The sequence below is a fragment of the Balaenoptera borealis genome (assembly GCF_965194805.1).
Source record: "Balaenoptera borealis genome assembly, chromosome: 13".
Taxonomy (NCBI): Eukaryota; Metazoa; Chordata; class Mammalia; order Artiodactyla; family Balaenopteridae; genus Balaenoptera; species Balaenoptera borealis.
In genome coordinates, this window is record NC_138870.1 from 85,099,884 (window position 1) to 85,120,840 (window position 20,957).

General features: G+C 39.8%; 1 protein-coding gene across 7 annotated transcripts in view; it reads left to right on the plus strand.

Annotated features, from left to right (window-relative positions):
• The first annotated feature begins 2,416 nt into the window (after positions 1 to 2,416).
• Positions 2,417 to 20,957, plus strand: part of GAS2L3 (growth arrest specific 2 like 3) — a 35,717-nt gene continuing 17,176 nt past the window's right edge. The window contains exons 1-4 of one of the 7 annotated variants that reach the window (XM_082349621.1): positions 2,417 to 4,599; positions 12,704 to 12,836; positions 13,784 to 13,991; positions 15,959 to 16,006. In XM_082349621.1, coding sequence (XP_082205747.1) covers positions 15,983 to 16,006 — 24 coding nt within the window. In that variant the 5' untranslated portion in view covers positions 2,417 to 4,599; positions 12,704 to 12,836; positions 13,784 to 13,991; positions 15,959 to 15,982. Of the gene's footprint in view, positions 4,600 to 4,626; positions 5,377 to 12,703; positions 12,837 to 13,783; positions 13,992 to 14,887; positions 15,064 to 15,958; positions 16,007 to 20,957 lie in introns of those variants that run through there. The other 6 variants (XM_082349622.1, XM_082349620.1, XM_082349624.1 and 3 more) reach the window with 6 other exon arrangements.

A 20,957-nucleotide genomic window follows, 5' to 3' on the forward strand; every position in this document is an offset into this window, starting at 1 on the left:
AAAGTGACTCTTGGTGGGCCCCTAGATGCTTCAGGATGGGGGGTGGCTGCCAGAGGAACCAACCATGTGATTAGAGGGTTAGAACTCTCAGTCCCATTCCTCAACCTCCAGAGAGGGGAGAGGAACCCAGAGATCGAGGTCAATTAGCGATGGCCGATGATTTAATCATTCATGTCTGTGTAATGGAACTTCCAATTAAAAAAAAAAAAACCCTAAATGATGAGATTTGGAGAGCTTCTGGGTTGGTGAACACACCGAGGTACTAGGAGGGTGATGTGCCAGAGCATGGAAGCTCCATGCCCTCCTCCCTATGCCCTATGTCTCTTCCATTTGACTGTTCCTGAGATGTAATCTTTATAATAAACTGGTAATGGTAAGTGAACTGCTTTCCTGAGTTCTGTGAGCCATACTAGCAAATTAACAAACCTGAAGAGGGAATCATCTGCAAATATCTTATTTCCAAATAAGGGCACATTCTGAGGTTCCAGGTGGACATGAATCTTGGAGGGAACACTATTCAACTCACTATATAGATATAATATTATAGTATTAATCACAACTGTTGTTATCATACAATTTTATATCATTGAATTACTTACAGATATTTGTTAATGTAAATCAATAACATTCCTTTATAATAGAACTTTTAGTCTTGTTTTTAATGTAGTTGGCTCTCAGATCATCTGCTGAATGAGTAGCTTAATTGTGAACGAATCAAGATCTCTATTGTCCCAAAATTTCATCCAGCAGTTCATACAAGGCACAATCCATAGATTGACAGTCAATAATGTCAAAACATGAAAAACAACAGCAGAAACTACAAAATGCAGAAAAAACAACTAATAAACCAATCAAAAGAAAAAGAATTCTCCAACAACTACAGTAAACTTCAAGAAATAGAGCATTCTTGAAGAGCTGTGGGGAAAAAAAATCATATTTCAATATTCAAAGGTTATATAAGAGACTCTTCTGTATTCTGTAGAGATGTTTAGTCAGATGAACGAATATCCCTAATGTAATAACTTGAAAAATTTGATCTCCACACATGGTGCTTTCTTAAAGTGGGCACATAATCACAATCTCGGGAAAGTCAGAACTAAAATAGTTTATTATCTGATGGAAGCAAACTGGTGAATCTTGCTTTGCATGTTACAACCATGCCAATTTCAAGTGAGAACATCTAAAACATTGCTATTAACCTAACCACCAATTAGAAAATGTACACATGAAAGTAGATTGCAGCTCATTAGGTGAAACCCTCAATTACTAATTGCAGTGTTAAAATCAAGGTAGGTAAGATGGTGAGTGTGCTTAGGGGGCAGGGTACTAACTGGGAATTCATGTAAAAGTGAGGTTGAGGGAGCAACAAGGGGAACTTTTCTCTTTTTCACACATAAGGGAAAAGCAACAAGAATCAAAGAATCTAGAAGGGAACTCCTTACCCAATCCCCACATTTAACCAGTGAGGAAGATGGGCTTAGAGAAGAGAAGTGATTTGCACAGATTTCCTGACTTCGGATTCACTTTCCATCACAATATCCTGTATCTTTATAAGGTAGAGGAGTTACCAAGACAAACCGAACAGACAATGAAAATAAAAAGAAAGCAACCATAAAAATACCCTGCTGCCAAAGTTTCAGCAAATGGCTTAGAGAAATATCAAGTGGTGTGTGTGTGTGTGTATTTGAATGAGAATGTGTACATACTTCAAATAGCATAGTTTCCATTTTTAATAAGTGGTATTCAAATGTTTAGTTACATAGTATGCATGTAAGAAAAAATAAATGTTAACTACTGGCTCATCAAACAAGATCCGTGTAACACAATTTACTTATTCTTAAGGTTCTGTAGAGAAGTGTACATATTTTGATATTAGGGCTCAACAAATCCAATTTAAAACCAGAACTCCACTTGAAATTTGGCTAAATGAAATGGTATGGAAAATTGCCCTTTAGTTTTTTGTTTTTGTTTTTTTTTATAATTTTTGGCTGCGTTGGGTCTTTGTTGCTGCACGGGCTTTCTCTAGTTGCGGCGAGCGGGGGCTACTCTTCATTGCGGTGCATGGGCTTCTCATTGTGGTGGCTTCTCTTGTTGCGGAGCATGGGCTCTAGGCGTGCAGGCTCAGTAGTTGTGGCACGTGGGCTTAGTGGCTCCGCAGCATGTGGGATCTTCCCGGACCAGGGCTTGAACCCGTGTCCCCTGCATTGGCAGGCGGATTCTTTTTTTTTTTTTTAAATTAATTAATTAATTAATTTATTTTTGGCTGTGTTGGGTCTTCGTCTCTGTGCGAGGGCTTTCTCCAGTTGAGGCAAGCAGGGGCCACTCTTCATCGCGGTGCGCGGGCCTCTCACCATCGCGGCCTCTCTTGTTGCGGAGCACAGGCTCCAGAGGTACAGGCTCAGTAGTTGTGGCTCACGGGCCCAGCCGCTCCACGGCATGTGGGATCTTCCCAGACCAGGGCTCAAACCCGTGTCCCCTGCATTGGCAGGCAGACTCTCAACCACTGTGCCACCAGGGAAGCCCTGGCAGGCGGATTCTTAACCACTGCGCCACCAGGTAAGTCCTGCCCTTTAGTTTTAAATAGAAACACTATAAGACATAGGTTGATTTGAACAACAGGTCCTGTGAAAATGAATCTATAGCAGTCATGGGCAGCAAAGGGTTCTGGGATAGACATCAGTAAAAAAATGGAGCAACCACTCTTGGGCATCAGGTTCAATGACCACTTAAATGTCAACTTTTGGATGACCATCTTCACCTGCTTAACCCAGAAGGTAAGCTCTGTGAGAGCAGGACCCCAGTGCTTAGGATGGAGTCTGGTGCAGAGAAAGTGCTTAACAGTATTTATTGAATTGACTTCTCAAATCTGTATCTCTTTCACAAACTAATTTAACCAGCTTCAGACCTAACTTTCCAACCATCTTCTGAACACCTCAACCTGCACGTTCCTTTCACATTTCAAAGTGAACACAACCCCACACCAAAATGCATTATTCTTCCCCCACAGTTGTTTTCCCTGTGTTCCTTAGAGCGGCATCGCCGTCACATGATACCAAGTCCAGATAAATCAGCCTCTTGAATATCTCCAGACCCTCTTTCTCACCCTCCCTTCTCAGCTAGTTTATGTAATTATCATCTTTTCATTTTTAGAATTGCTGCCAGTCTTACTCCTTTCTTCAAAAATCCTCAAAAATGAATTTTTTTTCTTTTCCTGAAACACAAATCAATCACAATTGCCTGCAAGACAGAATCTAAATTCCTCAGTACCTATGAGGGTTTTCATCTGTACTTACTCCTCCAGCCTGATCTACCTCCGAATCCCCAAACTTTAATCATTCAGAACTACTATTCCCAGAACAACTGCTCTCATATCCCTGGAAGCTTGTTGTTCTCTCTGCCTAGAAAGCACTCCTTACTCCAAATTATACTCTCTCTTGACAGATTCTTATTCGTCCTTCAAAATTCAAGTCCTTTCAAACCTCTGACCATCACCCTCCAAGACTGTTAGGTGTTCCCTCTTTTCGCCGACTTCCACTGGTTTCCACTGAGTCTTTACCACGCTGCTGGGCACGTGAAGGCAGGGGCTGTCGTCTTCACTTTAGTCTCTTCAGCGAGCAACAGTACCTCCTCATTGTTTTTGATGGGTGAATGAAGGAATAAATGCTGGGGAACATCATTCCAGGCAATTCCACTCTTTACAGATGGGAAACTGAGGCCCAGAGAGGCAACATGATGTGACAAAATAAAACTAAGAAGACGGGAAAGGCCTGGCCTTCCAGGCTTTCGGCACCGGTTTTGCCCCCATAATAAGCCACAATTAGTGATCACAGACCTACCTCTTGTTACATTCAAGACCAGTCTCCATACTTCAACTCTGGGAGCTAGTAAGCAGCTCTCTTTGCGTTGAGGTTACCCCTTCTCCTCCCCTCCCCCAGACCCTGCTCCGGTGTTTCCTCAAGGAAAAGCCAACATCCTCTTTCGGCTTTCAGTTGTGGCCTGGAGCTACAGGATTTCTCTCCATCCCCCTCCCCACACCCCTCACAGGACTCCCATTCCTGCAAGGTGACAGTTTGTATCCGGAAACCGTAGCGTCCTCAGTACAGCCAGATCGCGGGTGGATTTAGAATTGGGAGGGGCTCTTAACAGAACAGGATAAAACTCAGAGCAACTCTACCGCGCACTATTCCGGGATGCTTGGAGAAGTTGATTCACCTCTCCTGCTAATCGGGACGAAAAGGGTTTGTTGCTGTCGCTCAGGGGCCAGATGAGAGGACGTACTCTGTGACCAAGCCATTTTCTGTGAGAAGAGGAGCTTGGCCCCCCCGAGTTGTGAGACGCCAGGCGGAGGAAGGCGAAGCGACCCTCGACCGAGAGGCGCGCGGGTCTCCTGCCCAACGGCGGCCTGGGGGCGGGGCCTCCAGGCCACGCCCCCTCTCCGCCTTCTGATTGGTTCCTTCGAAACAGGCGGCGGCGAACTGCTGCGAAGCTCGAGGCAGAGGCGGCGGCGGCGGCGGCGGTTGGGCAGAGGCGTGCCGGCCAGGCAAAGATTGAGCGCGATGTCGCCCCACAGGGAGCAGTGACCGTCCTATGCCTGGGCGGGTGAGTACTTCTCTGTTTGCCTTCTCTTTCCTCGCGAACTCTTACTTGCCTTCTCGGGGCTGCCGCGCCTCAGCTTGCGCTCGAAGAGCCCCCACCGCTCCGCGGAGAGGAAGCGGTGGTTCGGTTGGGCCCCGAGCTGCGGGATCCAAGACGCTGTGCGATTGGCCCGCTGCGGGAGTCTCGTGCTCTGATTGGTCCCCGGGGCCGTCAAGGTGAAGTTATGCCTGCCTTCCCATGCCCACCTGGGTGCGGTGCGAGGGGCCACAGGTGTGCTGGGGCGGGGGACGGCAGGTGTGGGTGTGCTAGGTTAGGGGAGAGGTAGCGACCCGCTGCCGCTCTGCTTTAGAATCCAAGGAGGGATCAGAGCCTGAAGCTAGTTTAGGCTCTCCAGGGGCACCTTCATTTCCAAGCACCTAGCACATATAGGGTCACTTGATTCCTTAGTGTCTCCCTCAGGAAGAAGTGGTGAAGTCACTGACCTTGGAAGGAGAATGACGCATAGTCATTTTGCACTCTGGCAGAGTTTACAGTTTCTTCCCTATATGTTCCCTCCAGTCGTTGCAAGGCCCGTGTCGCCGAATAACTGGAGGCTGTGCTCTATGCTTTCCCCACCCACACGTCTCGGTTTGAAAGGCTGCGTTGCGGGGAGGTTTGTAGGTTGCCTTGGAAGTCGGAGGAAAGTTTTGGAGGGAGTGCTTGACCATGCAGTCACTCCTGGTTCCGAACTAATCTTTTCGAACCACGGGATTGAGTCTTACGGATTTAGAGCGCTTTGTGGTACGTCTGGTGAAGTTGAGTCGTTATTAAGTGAAGAGATTTTTTTTTTCCAGGCCCAGTCTAGGTCAGAGTTTGGGTTTTGCTTCGTTTGTGTGGAGAGTGCTAATACCTACTCTCTCAGAAGATAAGCAGTTTGTGAACTGCTGTCTGATCACCTCACTTGGGACTTAAATAATTAGGAATTGGAATTCTCACCACCTCAGATTCCCTTTGGGAGGAGATTGGAATGGATTTGAATGAAAAAGTGGAAACTGGTGATAGCCATCTGGTGTAGAATCCTGATACATGTTGCCTGTCTGACTCATCTGTTTCAAAAGCTCATTAAAAACCAACAGATTTTGAATAGTGGGTGTCTCTGCTATTTTGATATTAAGGAATTATAAGTAATGTTTCTTTTAATGTAGCAGAGTTTCTAAACACGGGGGCTCTGAAGTCACACTTTACTATGTGTGTGACCTTAGGCAAGTTACTTAATCTTTCTAAGCCTAAATTTCATACTGTGCAAACGAAGGTTAATGATAAATAGTTCTTACCTTATTGATGTGAAGGTCGTTGTGAAGATCAAGTGAAATAATCCATAGTACAGTGCCTGACACATAGCTTGTATTATTTCTGTGCTGTTTAATTTGGATTAAAAGGTTCAAGCTGTCCCCAAAGGGCAGAGAGGAGCAGAAGGTGAAGGCAGTGCCAGAGGTCATGGTAGCTATCATTCATTGATTAAGTTAGTCCATGTAAAGCACTTAAAGTTATTTCTGGCACATACTAAGCACTCACTACTGTTTATCAAACGCATTATTACCTAGAATGTGTCAGGTACTGTTCTAGATGCTTTACTTATATTATTGTTAAACCTCTTAATAATCCTGCAGTGTCCTTGGTGTTTTCTCCATGTTATAGATTAAACTGAAGCTCAGAGAAAGGAATTAAACTACTAAGGTCCACCCAGAATTCAGTCTAGACTGTCTCCAGTGTCCAGCCTCTTTTTTTTTTTTTTTAATCACCCTACTCTTGCATTTATATTCCCAGCTATAAGCAACTTCTCTGCAGAGTTGTTTGTATGGCCCAGGTTCATTTCTGCTGTGGGTATCAGTTTATTTTGAATACTTCATTAAAAAATAGTGAGAAGTAACTTGTGATGGTAAATCAAAGTGTGTGATAAGGGAATAATGTCAACAGTATACCTGCTATTATATTAAAAAACTAAATGAGTCCAGTGATGTTTGGATGATTGGTCAGTTCAGAAGTAATGTTTCCTAATTTATATTTTCCCATTTAGCTTTTGCTCATTTACTGTACTTTTTACTAAGCAGCACTTTTTTTTTCTTTCCTGTCAATCTCAATTTAAGTTTGGAGATAAGAATGAAAGTTCAGTTATTTCAAAAAGTTTTTTCAATCTGGCTGTTGATGAGGAAAGTAGGAGATTAAGGTTAATGTGTATTGTTATGTTTTGCTTTCTTACAGTAACATGGCTGTGTATGTATGTCTATGTATGTCTATGTATGTGTGTTTTACTTTCTTCCTATTATTTGTTGCTTCCTATACTTTGATATCAGATATACCTTTACATCCTTAATGAACCATGCAGTGTACATAGAATTTGAGAGACTAGGAAACTTGAGGCTGTCAGTCTGTTGTCTCACTTTGAATTTCCCTATTTTAGTTGAAATGTAACTACCATAGAGAAGTGCCTAAGAAGTAATGTTTATAAGATGCAGGCAATAATTATAATTGTATCTCTTTAGTGTTTCTCCTTCTAAAAACTCATAAAGTTTTCTCATGTTATTACGTTGTTACAGAGTAGGTGGTTTTAACAGAATGTTGCCATGTATTTCATAAGTGAATTACTAATGTACAAAGACCTAGAATGTATGAAATGTAGCAGAGACATTAAATACAGTTTTGTTTTTGCTGCTGAAAGTGTCATGGGGATTTACAGTATTAAAACCATCAGTCATCTGTTAGATATTTCTGAAGTGCTGGTAGAGACTTCTGCCTGCTCTCACAAAACATAAACTTTTTTGTAAGAAAGTATAAGCTATGGTGAAGGACTCACTTTATATGGAATTTTAAACATTATGACTTTTGTTTTCCCTTGATGGATGACTTGTTAATATTTTTGATCCCCAGAATAAAATTGGCTCTTGAAAAAAATTATTTAACTTTGTTCAGGAGTTTTTCTTTTTCACACACACACACACACACACACACACAGTTTAGAAAACACTGTGATCCCAGTAACATACTTAAATACTGTACTGCAGATTGCTTTTGGTTGCATGACATATAATAGACATCTTTTCATATCAGTACATACAGTTCTTATTCTTTTAAGAAGCTGAATGAATCCACTGAGTGAATGTCCTATAAGTTATTTTAGAGGTTTCCTGTTAATAGACACTTAACGTTGTTTTTACATTTCTTTATGTTACTGTATATGTATGTTTTCCAGAGTCTTTTAGTCTATCATATATAAAGGCAAACGGATTTTAAGTTTTTAAAAAAATTTTTGTATCCCACAAAATTTTATGACAAACTAATAATTCTGTCTAATACAAAATTAAATTATTCAGGTTGGATCTCTGCCAAACAATGCAAAAGGAAATTTTCAAATAAAAAAGTAAAGACTCCCAACAAATGAAGAGCCTTTATATTTTGCAGATAACATGTGATGTTTTATTACATAGTAAGAATCTTATTTCTTTCTCATAAAAATCTTCATCTGCTTTGGAAGCTACCTTTACCTTTAAGGAATATACCACAGATTTATTTCATTATTGTTTCATATTTCCTTTAGTAATAAATACAACACTTATTGTTTAGGAGTAATTCCAGGGCTAAATTTAACACTGAGTTCTACATACAAGTGGAAGAGATGGAGAAGTTTACCCCCTTACGAATCTTATTTTTTTTTAAGTGTAGAGTACAGCAAAATAGAAGCCTATATTGCTACACAACCTAAACAGAGGAGGAGGTTCAGGGAGGCTTTTTAGAGCAGTTGAATCTGAAGGGCAGGCAGGAGTGAGTCTAAAAGGGAGGAGGAAGGGGAGCGTTCCATGGAGACGGATCACAGAGGTGAGAAAGCAGCGTGCTCCACGGGCCAAAAGAAGTTCAACATGGCTGGAGTGTAAGGGTCAGAGGTGAGGCCGAGGGGATCCTATAAGGCTTTGATGGCTTCCTTAAGGAGTTTAGGCTTTATCCTGAAGGCAGTGGAGAGCCATTAAGTGTTTTAAGCAGGGAAGTAGTAACATCCTTAGATGGGAGTTTGTGAAGGCTCACTCTGGCTGCAGTACACGAAGAACAGGTTGGAGGCATGAGAGGGTGGAGAGAGGGCGACTGGTTGGAGGCTGTTTCAGTAAACCTGGAAAAGGATGGTGGTGGCTTGAACTAAAGGAGTGGCTATAGGTATTGAAGAGAAAATGTAAAGGTAGAAACAACGAGATATGGCCATTGATGGTTTTGGCTGAGGTAGGGTAGGAGCCTGGGGCGGAGCTGTGAGAGAGGAAGGAGTCCGCATGACCTGGAACTTGGTGAGTGTGCGTGTTGTTCCCTGAGACAGTAAACGCTAGGAGCCTTTGTAAATATTTAAATGAATGAGTGAATGAATGATGTCAGATGTACAAAGGCAGGGTCATTGTTGATGATGATAGCACACACACAACACTCACAATGGCTTTTACCTGTAAACTTTGCATCTTTTTTTTTTTTTTAAGTTTACTGTATACAACTGGTGCCCTTTACTCGTTGCTTCAATGCATTGGCCTTCTAACCATGTTTGGATACATATCGCTTTCTCGAGGTCAAATGTCTTGACCCTTTGGGAATATCTTCCTTTCTTCGCTTAAGATGTGTATTAGTTTCCTATTACTGCTAGAACAAATAACCACAAACTTAGTCGTTTAAAACAACATAAATGTATTTTACAGTTGGGAGGTCAAAATTCTCAAATGAGCTAAAAAATAGAAAAAGACTTAGTAGGGCTGTGTTCATTTTAAGGGTTCGGGGTCGGGGTGGGGGGAGTTCTTTTCTTTCCCTTTTCCAGCCTCTAGCGGGCACCTGCGTTTCCTGGCTCCTTCCTCTCAAAGCTAGCAGTGTAACAGCTCCAGTCTCTCTCTTTCTCTGCCTCTTGTGTCATGACATCTCTTTCTCTCTCTCTGCTTCTCTTCTCACATCCCCTTCTCTGGCTGTGACCTTTCTGCCTCCCTCTTAATTAATTAATTAATTTATTTATTTATGGCTGTGTTGGGTCTTCGTTTCTGTGCGAGGGTTTTCTCTAGTTGTGGCGAGCGGGGGCCACTCTTCATCGAAGTGCGCGGGCCTCTCACTATCGCGGCCTCTCTTGTTGTGGAGCGCAGGCTCAGTAATTGTGGCTCATGGGGGGGGGACCCAGTTGCTCCACGGCATGTGGGATCTTCCCAGACCAGGACTCGAACCCGTGTCCCCTGCATTGGCAGGCAGATTCTCAACCACTGCGCCACCAGGGAAGCCCTGCCTCCCTGTTATAAGGACTCTGGTAATTACATTGGGCTCACCAGGATAATCTCCCATCTCCTTAGGCCCTTAATTTACTCAATCGGGGGGACCCATTTGCTCCACGGCATGTGGGATCTTCCCAGACCAGGACTCGAACCCGTGTCCCCTGCATTGGCAGGCAGATTCTCAACCACTGCGCCACCAGGGAAGCCCTGCCTCCCTGTTATAAGGACTCTGGTAATTACATTGGGCTCACCAGGATAATCTCCCATCTCCTTAGGCCCTTAATTTACTCAATCAGCAAGATCCATTTTGCCCACGAAGGCAGTATATTCACAGGTTTTGGGGTTTAGTACATAGACATCTTTGGGGACCATTATGTGATCTACCACAGTGGAATTTATTTAAAAGCCGTAATAAAAATGTACCTGTCCAGTAGGGCAACGGTATGAATTCCTGAGTAGCACATTGCTCCCAGAGTCCTCACGCACTGGCACAGCTGTTCTGTCCCGTTCATTTGGACCCTCTGCCAAATACACCAGTTTTAGTCATTTTTTTCTTAGTGATTCCTCTGGTATATCAGGCAGCTCACTTAACCTGCTGGTACCTTGACTAGTAACCACTCCACATATTTCACCTTGGACATGTTCGGTGAGAGGCAAATTTGTTTATCGGGTCACATAATAAATAAAAGTGAAAAGTAATAAATAATACCCAAAAAAAGTCTCCTGTCAGACACATGTCTGCTGTATGGCTATTTCCAAGCTTTGCTGTCACATTTCACCTACCTGGTTTTTCCTAGAGATGTTCACATATGTCCCACCGGAAGTGTTTCCTAAACTTTCAGCTTGAATACTTCTGTCAACACTACTTCCAACAGCAATCCAGGAACTTATAATATACTTGGTCAAGCAATGAACAGAAACAACGAAAAAATAGTATAAAGCACTGTTAGGACAGGTAGTTGGGAGAAATGCTCTGTGAATTCAAGAGCTACGGATATAGGCAGAATTAATTCAGGCCAATCAGGAAGGGCTCCTGGGAGGAGGTAAATCAGAAGCGTTGTAAACCTGGATTAGTCGAGGTGAGGACTCTGTCTCCTTTGCTGACTCTTTCTCTCGTGACTACATGTTGGTTTTTTCCAGGACTTGTTCCTAGATCCTTGTCACTGCTTTCTCCATTTCTTTCTCGGATGATCTCATTCTTTCTAGTGGTTTTATCTCCCAAGGATTGCTGGCAATTTCTATCTCCTCCTGAACTTTCTTCTTAGCTCTAGATTAGCATTTCCAACTGCCAACCTGACATTTCCGCTTGAATGTCTTTAAAGGCTTCTCAAATTAGACATGACCAAAACATAGCACTTTTGCCCTGTCTCTGCTGGGTTCCCCGCTTCAGTCTGTTCAGACTCCCATCATCTTCATCGCAGTAAACGCTGCCACTATCCATTCGCTCAACTGCTTAAACCAGAAACCCAAGAGTTGTTCCTGACACTTCACTCTGCCCTTACCTCCCTCGCCTTCACCCTCCATCCCTAACCATTATCAAGTCTTGATTCTAACTCCAAAATAGATGTCAAAGCCATCCACTTTCCTCCGGTGGGTACTTTTTCAGCATCCCTGCCCAGTCACCGTCATTGGTCACTGAACTGCTGCAGTGGATCCCCTCCCCTTCCCCTTCCAGGCTGCTCTCCATCTCATTTCCTGTGTGCTCAGTTTCCTTTGCTCTCGCTGTTTCTACCCCTCTGTGCTCTGCTTCTCTCAGTGTTTCCGCTAATTCTTTTTCCCACATCTCTACCCACCTCTCCTTCTGTTTTTTTCCCCCTTTCTCTGTTAAACCCATCACTATTGCACTCCCATGTTTCTCTCTCCCCCTCAGGGAGCTCTGTTAAACTATGAAATACATTATGTCTCTCCCTTGGTTAAAACTCTTCCATGGCTTCCCACTGCAATTAGAATAAAATCTGCTTTCCTCAGCATGGTGTCACGTGGTGGGGCTACTGCCTGACTTTCCAACCCTATCCACGCTTCAGCCATACTGGCTTCTTTCAGTTCTCGGAATGCGCCAAACTCTCTTGCTCTCTGTACAGAGTCTTTGCAAAAATTATTCTCTATGCATAGAACTCTTCCCCGTCTCTCTCCCTGACTAATTCCCACCATTCTTCAAGTTCATGTTTTTCCTACAGCAAAACCATTTCTAAATCCCTCAATCAAAGTCTTAAAGTAGGCCCCTACTGTCTCTCTCTCTGTTTTTTCTTTCAAAACAATTACCATGGTTTAACCTTGTGTATTCACTACCTACACAAATGAACGTAGTAGCTCCATGAGAGCGTCACGTCTGTTATGTTCATCACTGCGTCTGTTGCCTGCGGTGCCCAGTTTAATAAAGGGTGTGAATAAATGATTGTTTAATAAATGAAGGAGTGGACACCGCTTGGACAAACATATAGCTTGAACAGTGATAGAGCCACAGAAATGAGTGAAACCAATAAGAATGGACGGTGAGGGGACAGCCTGAATGGAGCAAAGGGCCTGTGTGTGATGCAATCCTTAAGACTTATTCTAGCAAGAGACTTCTATGTCACAAATTCATATTTGAGTATGGATATTGGTATTTTAAAGTTTTTATGTTCACTTATAACCGTATTTATTTTTATGTTAGTAAAAGAAGCTTTCCAAATTACATTTAATGATTTCTCAGTATTAGCTTTGTTTTCTTACCTCTTTAATTTGATGAATTATGTTAAATGAACTGTAATTATGTCCTATCATAGTATTATCATAACAACTCATTTGTTAAGTGCTAGCTATGTGTCAGGTACTTTATTTGTATCACCTCATTTAATCTTTACAACAAGCAGACAAGGGAGGTGGTGGTATCCCATTTTACAAATGAGAACACAGGAGGCTCAGAGAAGTGAACTATCCCAAGATCATCTGGAACTCAAAGCAGATGGGTCTGCTACTTTCTACTACCCCAGTGGTGCCTTTATGGTGATTTATTTTACTATACATTTAAAAATATGAAATATGTTTGGTATGGATACAGCATTTCTATTTTTTCTTCTAGGCAATTAGGAAATATTTAACTCAAAATTTTAAAGCTGAGAAAGTTGTTTTTTATTCCCCTGAACAAATCAGGATATCTTCTTTAACTATTTTTCTAAATGAAACATTAAAAATGATGAAATGTTTTTTTGACACACAGAAGGGCGTACAGACCAGTATAATAATACCTGTGTTCTCACTGCTTATCTTGAACTAAAATCTTACTGGTACAGTTGAAAGGCCTCTGTGCATTCCACCCTAATCTCATCTCCCTCCCCTCCTCAGCAGTAACCACTGCGCCAGCGTGGGCATTTATCATATCCCTGCAGCTTATGTGTCTTGGCAGTAATCTGTCGGCTGGCTGCTGAATGTATATGTGTTGCAGTGGCAGTTAATGTTATTATTTTTCTGAGGAAACTTACTTTATTTCTTTGCTTTTTTGCCATTCTTTTCCAAATCGGCCCCCAATTTGTACCAGGACTGAGACATACCACCTTGTGCTCTCCCCACCATATTTTATAATGTGAGTGAGGAATTAAAATATACTCAGTTTCAGAGCCTACAGCTGTGGAACAAAGGAGCAGCTCCACGGGCTGACATTTTTTTCCCATCATGATCTGAAGTCAGACTGGTATGAAGAGCCTTACCATAAATAATCTTGAGGGCCTCAGGGCTGAAACTGTTTCTAAGTGGGCTAGGCCCAAATTCTGTTTAAGATTCAGGTGGATAAGTGCACTCTGTGCTTCTAACATTTTCTCCAGATTTAAAAAATTAAGTATAGTATTCACTTGTGATCTCTGCATAAGCTGTTTGTCTTGTTAAATAAAGCAGGGTTAGCGAATAGTTTGGACTTGGTCATTTGAGAGCTCTTTTTTTTTTTTCCCAAATCCAAGGGAAGAGACTTCCTCAAGATGGCACAGAATTAAAGTAGTCTTCTCCAAAAAGACAGACAAAAACAGGAACCAAAAAAAAGCCAATAAATTGCTAATCAAGATGCAGATCCAGAAATGAAGAGTTGCTGATTCAGTATAATTGGTTTATGTGGAAAAAAAAAATGTAGAGACTGAGACGTTTAGGGAAAGATAGATAAGAGGAAAGCAGGTAATAAACTGAATAAGAAGCAAGAATTGGGATTGTGATGCAGATTGGGGACTGGGCTAACTGTAGACAAGAAGCTGCTTTTGGTATTCAACGCTTGAGACAAAAATGATTTGGAAAGAGAATAGTGAATGACTAGAAAGTAGGAATAACTGGCTCTTAGGATCTGGAACACAGTAAATACTCAGGAGTTAATGATGATTCACTGATACAATCTCATCAGTTTATGAAAGTTTTCCAATAAAAGCATATATTTGTGTACCTGATAGTTTTTCACATATGAAGATATATTATAACTTATCTGAGTACCATTTATTAAATAACTTCTTTTTAAAGGTAATCCAGATGGTTATCATTTTGTCATCTTTAAAGTAGTTCTTTCTATTACATAAGAATGATGTGGGGGAAGATATATATATATATATATATATATATATATATATATATATATATATATATATATATATATATATATAATAGACTCTGCTAAAGTTCAGTGATTGAAGGTTGTGCACAAATTCTTCATTTCTTTCATAAAACTAATTTTGTTGAATTTTCCATAAAAAGTGCAACTACTAAACATTCTTGTGATAGCTTCTTTGTGACTGTGTCACTGTTCTTGATTTGCACACGCCTTATAATTCAGGCCTTCTTTTGTTTGGGGTTGGCAGTTCCAGCTGTTCAAGCTCTTGTCTGATTATGTGGGACTCCTTATTTTAATGGGAGCAGCTTCTTTGCTGTATTTTTTAAAAATGGTCTTGGAAGCTTCTTACTGTGGATCTTTGTTGGGGACAAAGGATTATTTATGCTAAAGGAAAACGTATTCCCCACTGAGTTAGCTCGTGGGAAGCATAACAAACTCATTAGTAATGCTCAATTGTACTTTGGCCTTTTGCTAGGGTAGAGAGAAGGAAAAATGACATCAAGGACATTCTGCTGTACTTTGCCTTCTTGCGAAGACAACGTGATGTGTAACATCAGACTTTTCAGTTAGGTTTAGCTCCAGTTCAGCTTTGGTACTAGAAGAAATGTTCCTGAGAGGAAAGTGGGATGTGTAGTTGGCACTGTACCTGAGGTATGTTTGGTATAACTTAGGGGAGAAAGTAACTTTTCCTTGGAAATTGATAGCCTTATAAGCCATTTTCTATTTTTTCTTAGAATGTTTTAATGGTGGTTTACAATAAAAAATAGACTAGTATATTATGGTGCTATAAGCAATCTAAAATCCTAGGTTTTATATATTCTATTATTCTGAGTGTTTTCAAACTCTTCACTTTCTTTCCTCTGAATATACATTAAAGAATTGTATTAATCTAACTTAAAGTTGTGGGTTTTTTTTCTTGTATGTTTCAAGAATAGTCCTTTAGAGTTCAAATTGCTTTTTTTTTTTTTTGGTCTTTAGCACCTCATGGAGAAAATAACTTATGGAAAATTATTAAGGAAAGGCATTGAGTATTGTTTCATAGTTAAAATTGACATTTTTCTTTATTACCTTGTCATCTGGTGGAAGAAGCTTATGGTTAAACCTGAGAATTTATACAAAGTTCAGATGAACTTTATCTCTTTGTAAAGATCAGATGAGAGATACTTGACTTTCAGTATCAGTTGTGATATTTGTATTTACATTATATTTACAGTGTGTTTACAGGGGAAAATTCTGGAGCACTTTTAATGTAAGCTAAGTTTTATTGTTAGTTTTATTTTACTAGTCAGATGCTTCAAGAATTACTTTGATATTAGTGCCAGAAACTACATATTAAAGTGTGTTTCAGATTTTCCTCTTTCAAATGAGGAGTACTTTTATGAAGTAAGAAACTAGGAGTATGACTGCCTTCTCCTATGGTCAAATTATTCCAAATAGAAAAGTATTAGGTTTTCAGTCAGATAAGAGAATAAAGCAGATTCCTTGTAATTTGGGGGAGTAGGAAAGCTACCATTGTCTGCATATTAATGTTTTGTTTTATTTTCAGAGCAGCAATATCATTTCAGCATAGATGACCATGCTGCCTGCAATTCAAGTAAGTGGTTTTTTTGGGAAAATATATATTTAAGTTAATGAGATTAATATAATATTACAATAGTTAGAAAAAAACTAAAATGATCACAAAAATTTTCTATTTTACTGGTTTTTTTAAGCATCAAATTTAATAACAGGAATACTATATTTTCACTTTCTAGTTCTGAAAAGACTTTAATATTAAGCTTTCATTTATACTGCATATTTGTAAGAATCAAAAATATCTTAGGATTGGTGGGTTCATCGTATTTGTACTACCCTGGGAAAAGAATTGGAATAGTTTGTGATTTTCTTCTCATTACAATTTAGTATATGTTTGTAGTTAAAAGAGCTTTCAATGAAAACAAATATAAATTCTTAATTTTAGATAATTGTACACGTGCCCTGTAATGCCTGTAAATAATGTGGCATTAAAACTTAAAATTTAAAGAGTGTTTTTTTTTTGTTAGTTTTTTGGTGAGGGGAAGCAAAATGGAGGTAATAAGACAAACCAGAATAATCTTACATTTGAATGATTTCCAGAATTGGTATTTATTCTTAGATCCTTTAAAAGTTTTCTTTCTTTTGACATAAATAGAACATGACTGAATTTTAACTTATAGATAAAAATCACCTTGAAGGTCTACCTAGGAAGATGTAAGCAGCTGATAATAAAATTTGCCTTTGAAAGTGAGAATTTTAGAGTCAGTCAGATTTTGTGTCTGATTTTTGTTCTGCCACTCTGCTTGTGAGATCCTGGCAAGTTATTTTACCTCTCTGAGTCCCCGCTCCCTTGCCTCTGAGGTGAGGATAATAGCGCATATTTTTCAGGGTAGTTGTGAGGAATCAATGAGATAACATGAGCCAAGTGCCTCCTGGAATGTGTTGTTACATAGTAGGCACTTCAGAACTTTGGTTGTATCATTGGTACAACAAAATTATCCGGATGTAAAGCCGGAGATTATAACTATGTCGTGAAAGTTTTTTTTTTAATTTAGAAAGAAGGCTTATCAAGATAGCAGTGTGTGATAGCCTAGAGAAGATAACTTGTTTATAAAATGGTTAAGAACAATTCTGAATGGGATGCTGCTTTCTCCCTCCTATGCTGTGCAGCTATATCCTCCTACTCTACTAATAAAGAGTTCTTTTGTACTGTTTTCCTTTGGGGACTTGGGAGTTCATGGCAGTCTCCCAAAAGGTCTTATTCTTCCCCTTTGGGTCCTCTCTAATCCACATTGAGTATGCTCAGAACTCCTTATTTCTCAAAACCATTTTTTATCTGATTACTTCTATTCATCTCTTTGTATCCAAGTCTCAGAAATGTCATCAGTTTCATGGTGATTATATTTTCTCTATTCCTTATAAAGTGCTTTTTATCATTGCCACATTGACCATGTTTTTCTCATTTCTCTCCTAATGGTCATTAATACTTTCTTAAATTGGTGACTTTTTTTCATAGTGTTGTCTTATAGTTCCACGAATCCGTCTCTGACCTAGATTCCACAGATCTGTCCCTACTGATTCTTCTCCAAGAGTACCCTTGACATCCCTCATGGAAGTTTTTGCTTCTCTCCCTGGTGAATGTGAGAACTTCCTCGGATTTTCACCTCTTTGCTAATTAGGCTTCGTTTTTCATAAGTGCCTTGCAGAGAGGAGACACCCAGTAGATAGCTGGTTTCTTATTCATTTAATCCATGAAGGTCTTCCTTGCCCCTTTTTTATGTTCCTGATTCTGATTGGTAAATAAACTTACAGTCTAAAAATCAATGAACTAGATAGTTCCTAATCTCTTTTGGGTCACAAACCCTTTCCAGAATCTAACAGAAACTATGAACTCTCTCTCTCTGAGGAAAGGCCCATTAGTACGTAGGCCTAAATTTTTGCCTAAATGTAAGTTAAGTTTATATACTGATTCAAGTTCTTCTGTAGACTGCCTATGGTTAGGAATCTCTGCAATATGACAGCTTTCAGCATGATTGAGAACAATCTTTATACATGCAGGTTTTGTTATTAACATCTAGCTTTTAACAACATTAATATGCCACTGACTAACCCAGGTTTTTATAGTTTTCTGCTTGCAATAATAGGAAAATCCAAGTACTCTTCTCCCTAATGTGGCAAGAACTTAGAATGACTTTTGTTAATTTTAGCTTCTCCATTTTCATACATGATATTTTCAAAACCACTTTCCTAGCTAATGTACATCTTTCCTTGACAAACATTTGCATCTTCTCCGCCTTTTGTCAGCTCAGCCAAATGGTTAAAGGACAAATAACATTCTATTGACTGTAAAATACCATTTATTGTAAGATGCATCTTGATTTTGATGGTACAAAGAGTCATTTGCTAGTATCTGTTCCTCAAGTATTCAACTAATATTTTTGACTGCCTATCATGAGGTAGGTCTTATACTGAGTCCTGGGATTACAGAAGCAAGACATGCTTATGAAGGGAAGATTTAGATATTATATCTTTGCTATACTCCCTTTGAAGTAATTCTAAGAGAATTTGGGGAAATAACATCTTGTTTTTTTCCAAAAACTTTATGGGATCCTCATGTATTTAGGAGTTCATTCCCCAATCTCTACCCTCAATTTCTGAAATAATGCCCCTCGAATAACAATGTTTCTCCTAGTCTTTCGGTATTTTTTTTAAGTTTTGCTACTCCTGCTTGCCTCTTGTGGTATATATTCATTGTCTTTCTTTGCCTGTGAGATTTTTAAAAAACGTGTTTATTTCTCATCATAGGAGATTGGAAGCAGCTCTTTTTTTCCCCCCTCTATGTTTGTCTGGATTAACAATGGTGTTGTTATGGCTTTTGATTTGGTATAGTAACACTTGCCTCAAATAAACCTCAATAAGTTTAATATATTTCAGGGGGGGAAATTATCTACATTGAAAAATCAAGAAAGAACTAGATTCACTTGGTGTTACCTATACTTATGCCTCTTTTTTAAAAAACTTTTTAAAATTTTATTTTAAAGCAATCATAAACTTGCCAGGTGGTTGTTAAGTGTAGAGCAGAGATATTTGTTTGCTGAACATTTGAGAGTAGGTTGCAAATCTAATGTCCCGTTACCTCTGGTACTTTAGCGCATTTATCGCGTGCAAGGACTCCCTCCTATACAGCCACAATGAAATCATCAGAATCAGGATATTAGCGTTGGTACGGAACTACTATCTAATACTCAGACCACATTCAAATATTTGTCAGTTGTCCCAGTAATGTCCAGTTCAGAATCACCTGTTGCGTTTAGTTGTCGTGCCCCTTAGTCTTTATCAGTATTTGATTTCTTTAATGACCTTGACACTTTTGAGTATTACAGACCAGTTATTCTGTAGAATGTCCCTCAATTTAGATTTGCCTGATGTTTTCTCATGATTAGATTCAGGTTATGCATCTTGGCAGGACTATCACAGAGGGCTGTTGTGTTGTCTCGTTGTATCCTGTCAGGTGCATGTGATTTTGATTCATCCCGTTGTTGATCATGTTCACCTGTGTCACTCGGTTAAGTTGCTGCCTGATGAGTTTCTCTACTGTGAAATTACTCTTTTTTTCTCTTTGTAGTAGGTATTTCTGGGGACGTACTTTGAAAGTATATGGAAATCTCATTCCTCATCAAAATTCCAGTTTATTCATTTGTTTATATCTATGTGGACTCAGAGTTGTCCATTTTATTCATTGTGTTATAATCCACTTATATCATTATTTTCATGCTCAAATTCTTCTTGATTTAGCCAGCAGAAGTCCCTTCAAGCTGACTTCTGTGTCCTTTTGCATGTCCCCATCATTCTTTGAGCACTTCTTTGCTTTCTGGTAAAACTTACTTGATTCCAACACCATAGGGTTCATTCTAGTTTTCTCTCAGTCCGTAGTTGTACCTCTTTTCTTTGGCAGTGAGAAACCTGGCTCCCATTTGATGAATCCCCGTGTACGTAACCCGTCTCCCTTTGTTGCTGCCACCCCTCCCTGAGCTGATGCCCGTCTCAGCTCAGTTGGGCTCTGACACCCTGCACTGGGACGTTCCCCCGTTGTCCCCAGCAGACACCCTCTTTAGCCTGCTCAGGGTCTGATGCTGCACAGGGCCGTTGCCGTGCGCGGATGCCCTGTCACCTCACTCAAGCTCTGACCCTCCATTTCAAGCTGCCCTCCTGTGAGAGCCCCTTTGTCACTTCACTTGGGCTCTGATACCCCTTCCTGAGCTGAGATTTGACACAGTCTTTTCTCTAACTAATCTTATATTAAAAGTATATCTAATTGTATTTCAAAATTTTGCAAGTGTTGGTTTGATAGCATGTTTATGTCAGTTTTTATTCTAAACCAGGGATTGACCAGGTAGTAAACATTTTTAGCTTAGTGAGTCAGTAGGCAGAATCAAAGCTATTATGTAGGTACTTACATAACTGCCATTTTAAAATGTAAAAACCGTTCTTAGCTTGTGGGCCATGCAAAATCAAGTGACAGACCAGATTATTTAGAATTTTTTTTTTTAGATAACACTGTTATTATGATTTAAAGTTTATAAAATGCCAACTATGCGTTCATTCATTTATCCATCATTCAACAAATATTATGAGGCCCAATGCTAGATTCTACAAAGATATATCTTATAAGGCAGGTATTATTAATTCATTTTACAGCCAAGATGCTGATACTCTGGTCAAGTAACTTGTTAAACTTACGCAGCTAACAAGTGAAAGAAAAAAATTATTTGTTGACTTTCATCCCCTCGGTTTGATGGTAGAATCCATTCATTAATTAGGGATTCACTTACATTTATCACAGAATTGAATACGGAAAGCGTCTCAAGTATCTAGGCTAATAGTTTGCTTCTAGTTTATTAACTTTCTGTGAGCTGCTGCAGCTCTGTATGTGTGTATATTAAATATGGTCTGTAATTCATTATTTAAATATAAATGTTAGGCATGCTGACTTTTAACACGGTTGCATCCATTCAGTTGGTTGGTGTTTT